At 42.3% G+C, this 9,920-nt stretch overlaps 1 protein-coding gene across 1 annotated transcript; it reads right to left on the reverse strand.

The window, feature by feature from the left end:
* Nucleotides 1-764: 764 nt before the first annotated feature.
* Nucleotides 765-9,045, reverse strand: RASD2 (RASD family member 2). Its single transcript, XM_010410504.4, has 3 exons — nucleotides 8,263-9,045; nucleotides 4,555-4,834; nucleotides 765-3,073 (listed from the first exon to the last, which is right to left on the reverse strand). The coding sequence occupies exons 2-3, from the start codon at nucleotides 4,823-4,825 to the stop codon at nucleotides 2,544-2,546; spliced, it is 801 nt and encodes a 266-aa protein (XP_010408806.1). The 5' UTR covers nucleotides 4,826-4,834; nucleotides 8,263-9,045; the 3' UTR covers nucleotides 765-2,543.
* Between the last annotated feature and the right edge of the window lie 875 nt (nucleotides 9,046-9,920).

Below are 9,920 nucleotides of genomic sequence, written 5' to 3' on the forward strand. Positions count from 1 at the left end.
CAGAGACTTGATTTTGAAGGCTGTTTAAAACTTCAGCTTTATCCTGCAGGCCAGGGAGAGCAGATGCAGGGTCAGTAAGGCAGTGCATGGTTTCTAGTACAAGGAGTTCTCATTTAGCTTCCCAGAGTCCCTTAACCCAACCAATATCCATTACTCATGCCTTTCTCACTCCATCTTGAAGCTCCCTCCATGTTCTTGCAGCACACGAGTCCCAGAGCTTGATCACTGGTACATTCATAGTCATACACTTGGGTGGGGAGTCTGTGGAGTGGTGAGGATGTGCTCAGAGGGACCAGGACTCATATAAGTGGGAAGTACAGATAGTAACCTGGAGAGATTACTGAGATAAATGCTGATGTCGCTGCAGAGACCACGTTAAATTGCACCAGGGATCAACACATCAGCTCTGTGCACAGAGAACAGAGTTATTGTTCTCTCATGTTGCAGGCACCATGGGGAAGAGTAACTGTCTTCCTCTGCAGATATCTGTATTTATAATGGTCAAAAAGATGGTAGATAGACAGACAGATAGATAGATAGATAGATAGATGTGGATATAGACACAGTTCTGTTCCAAACAGGCAAATGTGTAGCCCCTGGTGTCTGGAGGACATAAAAGGCTCTTCCAGAACTTACTGGAGATCTCATCAGGACTCTCAGCCCAGAACTCACTTACCTAGATGCACCTGCACAGCATAAATACAGGACCTTCCTCATTATTCTTGGAGAAAGTAAAAAAAAAACCAAAACCAAACCAGAACACAGCTAATAAATAAATCAGGTTTAATCATAAACCATGTACATATTTATAGATAGGGAGGGAGACATGGTCAGAAAGGTGCTGCCCTGGCAACAGGAATAAAAGAACAGTATATTTTACCAATACAGTACCAATGAAGGGTGGAACTGATAAATGAATATGGGATTTTGAATCCCAGAGGCTAATTTTTACAGACAATCATCATTCTTGGTTTCCTGTCAAATTATAGCACAAACCAGCTCACAGCTCTGCCCAGGACACAACAAGGCAGATGTAGCCAAATACAGAATTTGAGGGCGAGGGAGGGACAATATATCTGAAGATGTTTCTGAGGTATATATAACATATATATTCTACTGTTGTGTACTGTCTTGGGCCCATGCTTTGCCCACAGATATGTGTGCACACTTCTCATTCCAGTCAGCAAGAGTGGCAAGCTCACATTTGAGAGAGTATATTGGACTTTGAGGGCATACAGGAGCTCATCAAACAACAGAGCCAGAAGCAGAACAGGGAGAGAGCTGAAGATAAGGAAGCTTATACTGGGCTGAGAAAGGAAAGAAGTGAATGGATAGCCCCAGATTTATCTGACCAGTCAGTTCAATCCTGTTTGAACAGCCAGGACAAAGCTTTTGTTCTGAAGGACTTCTGCAGTGCAAATGTTTCCATCAAGGTAACCTTTACTGGACAATGAGGGAAACCATGAACAAAATGACTAGAGGCAGGTTAGCAGAGGAAACACGAAGGAGCTGGCCATGTAACCATTCAGTTCTCTATTTTGAAGAAAAATCCAGTCCTGCCTCTGAAGTGGTCTGAGTCTACATATGAGTCTGGTCACTCTCAGCTGATACAGGCAGAGGAAGGAATCATTAGTCCAGTGTCCAGCAAGGCGAAGAGTGGCATTTGTGTTATGGTACTCAGAATTGGTGTGGCTGCTTTGAGAAACAACATCACACCAGGCTTGCAAAGCAGTCAAATGCACTGGCTTTTTGCAGAATAATTTCACTTTCAATCAGTGCACATATTAGAAAGTGTTACAGATGAAAACCACCTTTCACTGGTAGAAAGCAGACACTGTTTAATATCAAATGCACTTGCCATCTGATTTTGCTAAAAACCCACCCCCAGACAATAAAAAAACCCAAAAAATACCAAATAAAATCTATAATACAAACCAACATTCATGTCAATGTCAAATGGTAACTGTCCCAACAAACATAAAATCAAGTTCTTAATGCAGGTGCCCTCAGAAGTGAGCGAAACTCATGCATCCACAGATAGAGTCCGCTCCCAATCTGGGAATCCTCCGTTAAGACTGCTGCCCTTTGAAATGCAAGTCCCACTTTTTAGAAGGAGAGCTCCACACATGCATGCACATGTGCACATGGGCACACAGAGATACACACACATAACCTCCTCTCTCTTAGCAAGAGCTGCATGCTGGGTAACTGTTAATGCCTTCTGTGCATTTTTGATCTATTTTCTTTGCAACGAAGTCTTTCCTTCTCAGGACTGTATTTTTCAAACAAAAAGGGGAATGAAGAGGAACTACATTACAAAGACAAAAAAATGCACTCATATATCAGGTGTATGATTTTTCCCTGTCATCTTCAAGGATGATGTTATTTACAATTGTGACTCAGCAGAATCCACAGGAAGCTATCCTTTCTCCGTGTTGGGTTTTCTCAATAAACCCCATGAGCCTGTCCTTTGCTTCCACAGACCATTTTTTCTTTAAGGCACTGCATGTGGATGTGTCTTCAGACAGAAGTGCAAGCCTCCTTCACTGGATTGTGCATTTCTCTCTCTCCCTGGACTGACCTTCCCTGAGAACTTTCGATTTGATGTACTTCAGGTCACTGTTGACACTTGGCCGGCGAGCAAAGGGAGAGATCATGCCATAGGCGTCCATGTCCTTGAATCGGCGCATCCGGAAGGATTTCTGTTGGAAAGTGTCACCATACTGGATGGAGATTTTCCTGTGGAGGGAAGGGCTCATCTCATGAGGTAGCTTGGCCATGCTGAAGAGGACATAAAACATCTCATCCACATTGGTGTTCTTCTTGGCTGACACTTCGAAGTAAGCACAGTTTTCATCACTGGAGACAAGATTCTCACCTTCATCAGTGCGTACCTTGCGGAAGATTTCACTGTGGTCATTTTTGTTGCCACAGATCACCATGGGGAGGTCAGCTGATTCCTTGGTCTTGTTCTTCAGGCAGGATTTGACCTCAAGGATCTGTTTCTGGAGTCGCTTGACCTCATCAAAGGATTCTCTGTTGTCCAGGCTGAACACCAGGATGAAAACGTCCCCTGCAATTAAAAAAAAAGATACTGTAAAGGCTTGTTGGTCACAGTTTCAGAAGAATTTTTAAAAAGAAATTCTTTTATTTCCATCTCCTCACGATATTTTTTTTGTCCTTTGGCACCTATTCACTCAGCTGTACTTTAGTTCTTCTGATTCAACTCCCCACGCCTTTCTACAGTGCTATGGAAAAGACTTTTGTCTATGATGTCACTTCAAGTCATATCCAATTGCACTCCTATTTTGCATTGGGCTTGTAAGTTATTGCCTGTTTTTATCCCTTTCGTAAACATGTTTCTATCTCAGTTCTGCTGCATTGCTCTTCTTTTTACTTCTTTGCATTTGTATCTCCATGTAAAACACATCCTGTTCTGACACCAGAAAGAGTGGAGAGCTGTTAGCCACTCAGCCTTAGTCCTTTGATTACACCATACACGAAGCAACACCTGAACTGGAAATTTACAGCTGATCAGTCCTGAGCACCCAAGTCAGGAATGAGAGGTTTCTCAGTGTGCTCTACTGTCACTGCATTTGCTCAAGAGAAGCAGACAATGAAAAAAACCTAATACATAAATGACACAGATCCCTTGGCAGTTCCTTTTGACATTTCCCGACTTAAAATTCCTTTTGCAAGTAGAAAATATGGCAAATCATTGCCTGTTGAATGACATTTGTGTGGAACATGCTAAGAGAGCTTTCAGGGACTAAAACACACATTTGCATCCCAGAACCTGGTTGTAGGAGCTCACTGAATATGGATTGTAGCCTTGTCAGATGTGAATGTCATGTTTCACTGGCCTGTTAGAAAGGGGGATAGCGAATCCAGAAAGAAGGTTTGTTGTGAGCTGTGGCTGAATCTATGTCTACTGTCACTTTTACAATTAAAGAATATATTTTAGCTCACAACAGGAATGGCTTGACAGTGAGAAGATGCAAAATGGTCCCACCATTTTCCCTTTTTTACCTTTAAACACATTTGATTATCCACAGACTAAGGAAAAAGGGTAAAAGTAGAGCTATCCTTCTACTGGAATATTAAATCAAGGAAATCAGGCTGGCAATTTTAGGAATAAAAAAATCATTGGGACTTTCTTGGTTGGAATTCCCTTTCTGTGCATTTTATATTTGTTTTTCACTGTATGTGTCTTATAACAACATGCTTAATTTGCCCTTTGCTGCTCTTTATACCCACGGAATTTCATTTAGCCATTTATTTGTGACATCAATAAAAATACAAAGCAGGAGGGGAAGGTAGATGGATAAGGGAAAAATCTCAATTTCAGACCTTCACCCACTGGACTTCTCCACTGTGGCTAATGCATTTGTTATAGTGCTGGGAACATGCCAACCAGGAAATATCCCTCTATAGAAGTGCATCTTGCAGCAAATCAAGCAGTCTGTTTAGCTATCTCCCAAAAAACAGTCATCTCCAGGCTACAATTCTCAAGCCATCTGTCTATCCTTATGGTCTTCCCCTTGACTTTCTCACCTGTTAGGATGGAAAGCCTCCTCATGGCAGGGAAAGGGTGATTCCCAGAGGTGTCCAGGATGTCCAGCTGATACATGTCTCCCCGTATGTTGTAGACCTTGCGATGAAAATCCTCGATGGTGGGAGTGTACTGGTCGTCAAAGCGGCCATTGAGGAAGCGTGAGACAATGGAGCTTTTCCCCACCCTGGAGGCTCCCAGCACCACCATGCGGTATGAGTTCTTGGCTGGCACATTCAGGTTGCAGTTTCCACCAGACATAGTCTTCATCATTGCTTGGTCCTGAAAGAGGAAATAACAGAGTTGGAGGAAAGATCAGAAACCAGATGGAGGGTAAAATAAGACAGCTCCACAAGCTTGCCAAAGAACACTCTGGAGCATAGTCCTGCATAGTAAAGAAGGGTAATCAATACAGAAATCTTTTCACTGGAAATGCTTAAACTTTTTCAGTCTCGATTCCAGGGAGTTTTTGGTTTGCTTTGGTTTTATCGATGTTGTTGTTTTCTTTCTTTTCTTTTAAGGTAATGTAAAAATGAAGGCATTTACACTGGAAATAACATGCTTTTGAACTGTAGTTTGCTGTTGCATTTAAACATTGAGGGCTGGATTTATTAGCTGCCCTTCAACTGAGACACCAGGTTCCTTCCCGCCATCAGCGTCACTTACACATTACCAGATTTTTCAGTAGAACTTGGTTCTCATTTAGATACATAAACACAGAGGTCAGATTCCCCAATATATTACAGCCACTGCAGCTGCCATTAGAACCCAGATCGCTTCGTTTGGTTGCCTAAATAGGAGCTGTGCATAATACTCATTTTCTGAGATCAGCCAAAAGTCAGACAGAAAAACGAATCATGCTTAACATCAATGCAAGCTAGACATCTCAGTAACTTTAAATAGCTGGTCCCATGCAACATTCATTGCTGATACAGGGAATGTGAGCCACAAAATAGCACTGGCTGGGGATAAATTCAAAGATCTGTGCCTCCAGTGACCTTTTAGAAACCAGATTTTAAATTTGCTATTTGGACTGGTAGTGTGGGAACTCCCCATAAGTAAACTATCATTGTTGCAGCAGAATGGCTGTCAATGGGTAGAACTGCAGAAATACAGATTTTTTTAGGAGCTCCAGTCTTTATACATACAGATGTTGTGGGTGCCACTGGCTTTGCTAAGCACTGGTGCTAAGTACAAGCAGGAGAATAGATGAAGGACAGCCATCTTAAATAGCTATTAGACAAGATTTCCATCCCCTGACATTTAAAGTGAGTCTAGAGACCCTGGAGACTGCATTCTGACAGAGCACTCAGATGCAGGAAACTTTGGAAGGAAAGAAAAATTGCTGCTCAGACATTTTTTTGTGTACCAGTTCAAATGAATTGTGTGCTGAAAGAAAAATACAGCCCCTGTGTGGGGAAAGCTGCCTGTTACAGCAAAGGAGGCACATTTTGGACACAGTTTATTTTGGTTACTAGATTCTTATTAAAGAATAATCAAGTTCCCACTGTGTCATTTATTTAACTTAGGTGTTGTTTATTTGATATTACAATGCAAGTACTTCATGTACAGTGAAAGATCATTTCTGAGTCCAGATCTGGATTCCTATCTTTCCCTTGAGTGGATCTTATCTCCCAAGCTTTTATGTAGCTGACAATTATTTCAGTGAAGAGCTTAAAATATTTTACTTTGTTTACCATGTGCTAAGCACCAAAGCAGCAGTGAAGATACAGTCACTGCTAAATAAAGAAGTCTCTGGAATTCTGACCCAGCATCATTACAAGCTCTGTAAGGAAACAGCAAAACATGACTATTTATTATTATTGCTATAATTTGCAGCACAACAATGGCATATTCAGCCCTACCTAAAGCAGAAAGGAAATGCAATGCTCTCCTCAGAGTAGCTTACACTCTGAATTACATTCAGAGGGCAGGACAGCCTAATATCAGAGCCAGACTAATGTCAGAACAAAACTTTGGATGGACACACACATTCAGAATTACAGTTCTGTTGGGATTACTGTGGCAGGAATGACAGCAAGGAGTGCAGCTGGTATTTGAACTGGGTTCTGTGTTTTGTTTACCACAGGACCTATCTCCAATAGTGCAGAAACACCATATTCAGTCTCTGAAACACTCTCATGTACAATATCCTACATAGCCAGTCCAGTACTGCTCTGCATCCATGGGCAGACAAAAAAATGCTTCCTTTCACCCTATCAGGCTTATTTATTTGGCAGAGAAGAGCAGGGAAATAGATTAGTTGTAAAAACTACAAACTACTTTACTGCCCAGGACCAGTATCTGGAGGTGAGGCAGCTCCTCAGGCCGTGATGGACCAGTGTAGCTGCATGAGGGCAAGTGGACTGTGTGGTTTACACCTGCTAGAGAGCAGTTTCATACAATCAGTGCAAAAGCATCTAGGAGTGAGCACAATTAAGCATTTTGAGCTAATGCCTTTTATGTCCTGGATAGAACATGCATGCTGAGGGACCTGATCAATTTACACTGTCCTTGTTCTACCTGTCAGGGTATTCAGTCAAGAGGACTCCTGTGCTCTCTTAACTGCATTTCATTTCACTCAAAATATGCTTTTCAGCACTTCGATTCATGGAGCTGCTACTCCTCACCTCTGCTGCAAATCTGATTCAGGGTGTGCCATTGAACTGGGAGCTTATATTTGTGTTTCGTGCCTTCTCTTCTTATCCCCTCAGTCCAGTTTTTCTCTAATTCAACACAGTCTGCCTTCTTTCCTCCTCCGAAAAGGAATGAAACTTCAGCCTCAACACCCAGGAGTGGAAGGGGGGAGCACAGGGGGGAGCACAGGGGCTCATACAGTGAAAAAGATTAAAGACAGAAGAAAGGAAACAGAGAGAGACCACATGTTCATGTACTAAGTAAAGCAAAATCAATCAGAGGGGAATGAGGAGACAAACAACCTCCAGCTGGCTTTAATCTACATCTTTTTCTTCCAGTTTATTAAATGCTTAAGCATAGATTAATTCCCAGTGCTACCTTCTGGCTTGATGCTAGAAACTTTATATTAGTATTTTATATTGGTACAGTACAGGGATTTCAAAATGTCATAGAAGTACAGGCAATTAATGTTATCTCCACTAAATAAAGGGAAAGGCTCATATGCCCAGAAAGAGCTGAAACCACGGTCCAAAAATCAACATTAAACCCCATTTCTCCTGACTCCCTGTGTTATCCTCTACCTGCTAACCACCACTGCTCTTTTTACAGGCAGGCACTGGAGTGAATGACAATGAATCTGCTTTTGTATGCTCTGGAGAGCGCTTGTCTGAATTCCAGTGAGGTACTGACAAATTTGATCATGAGCACTCATAGGGAGATACCTAAGGAAGATATTCTTTATTGAACCTGCCCAGAGCTATTACACCTTAGTTTTCCATCCTCCCATCAGGGTGTATGCTCTCCCTACCACTCCCCATTCATGAAAGTCTTCTGAACTACCTCCCTTGCACTCCTCTGTCTCCAGCTACTGGTTGTGTCTCTGTTTGCCACCCCAGTGTTAATCACTGCACCCAGCTAAAAAGGACATCGGCAGACACGCGCTGTATCATGCATAACAGACCTGTCACTTCTTAATCACTACTAGTGTCCCCGTAATTTTCATGCACACCAAAATCACTCCTGTGGGATGCTTGTTTCCTACTTTCACCCCAAATTCCGTGCCGATTTCTTACCTCTCTTTCCTTGGAGGAGCAGTCCTGGGTCTTGGTGCAGTCTGATTAAGCTGATAATTTGAATCAGAGGTGGCTGCTGTTGTAAAAGGCTGTTGTTCTGTGGATCCCACGTTGCTTGTTCTGGGCTCAGTTCTTCTCCAGTATTTTCCAAGAACTTAGCAGGATTGGGAAGGACCGCAGGGCTCCAGAGGGCGTTCCCCCATGGATGTAAGTACTGGATCAGGCAACAGACACAGGCTAAAGAAGAGTCTCAGAACCGGTGACAGTTTTTCCCTTTGGACAGGTGAGCTCTTTCACTCAGAGGCTCAGTTCGAGAAAAAGAGAGGCAGAGTCTCTCCTGCTCCCACTGCCTTTTCTTGCAAGTTGTACTTCATAGGCTCTGCTGTGGGAAAAGAATTTCAGCAGCAGCACCTACTTGTGCAGGGCAGTGGGTGCATCCAGCTGGCCCACCCTGTCTCTGTGCCACCTCAGATCCTCTGGAGAAACATCAGAGTGGGCATGGAAGTTGTCTACAGTGACCTTATGCTTTCCCAGACCTTGCCTGCCACATCCCTCCCCACGAGCTTCTTTTCTTCTGGTCTGAGATTTGCTTTAAAATATTCTCTCTCTAGGACAGAAGGGGCTTTTCTTCACATTTGCCGGTTAAGTCTTTTTCCTTCCCTCCCTGCCTTTCTCTCTCTCTCACAACTACTGGCAAATTGCAGATTTTCCTTCTGTAGGACTCACAGATAATTGGCTCAACTCCTCCCTTGAAGTCAGTGTCAGACACAGGGGAAGGAGGGGTGCTGAGGGGGTGGGATTTTGTGCCTATTGGAAAAATCTTTTCTCCTCTAAACAGAAAGTTCATGTGCATTGCAGACTGCACATTCCCCGTCTTTCCACCAGAGACCTGTATGTATGCATGTGAGGGGAATGAGTTAGTGTATGTGTATGAGAGACACAGGGAATTCATTTACTTTGCAAGCTGTAAATTCATAAGCTGTTTCTAAAAGCTCTATACTTCCGTGCTGATTTTTTCTGCTAGACAGCAGCAGACTGACTCATTCCCCAAGCAGGGGCTTTCTGTCCATAATTTCTGTAAATCTTTTGCTGTGTGGAATGCTTTCCCCTGTTTGCTCAACCTCAAGACATTTACATCAGAATGGCTGGTCGGCTTGATTAAGAAATGAGAATAATGTATAACTGTTGTTCTTTCATTAATATTTAAATAAATGAAAAAACTAAACTAGGGATGAGTAATAGAAATGTTAAAAAAGGTCAAACAAACTGAAAGTGTGTGGCACTGAAGCTCAGGAAAAAGAGAGAAACAAACTAAAAATAGGGTGAATTCAAGGAATTTGTTCAACCCCAAGTGAAACATTGCGTTTGCAGTTTATTTAATTGCTGATTGACTTGAATTTTTTCTCCTTTTTGAGCTGAAGCAATAGTTTAAATCTATGCATTTATTTTAAAAGATGTCAAAAAGCTTGCTTTTGAAAGATTTGAAATGAAATACTTCAGCATTTCCCACTTAAAACTCCTAATTGGGGGTGAGGCAGAAAAAGAAGAAAAACACTGAGATTTTCAAGATATTTTGACAATAAGAAAATGGAAGGGAGGCACAGTCTTCCAAATGCAAACACAGTTTCAGGTCTCCCACAGTTGTCCCTCTTTTTTTT

Source organism: Corvus cornix, chromosome 1A (assembly GCF_000738735.6).
Source record: "Corvus cornix cornix isolate S_Up_H32 chromosome 1A, ASM73873v5, whole genome shotgun sequence".
NCBI lineage: Eukaryota > Metazoa > Chordata > Aves > Passeriformes > Corvidae > Corvus > Corvus cornix.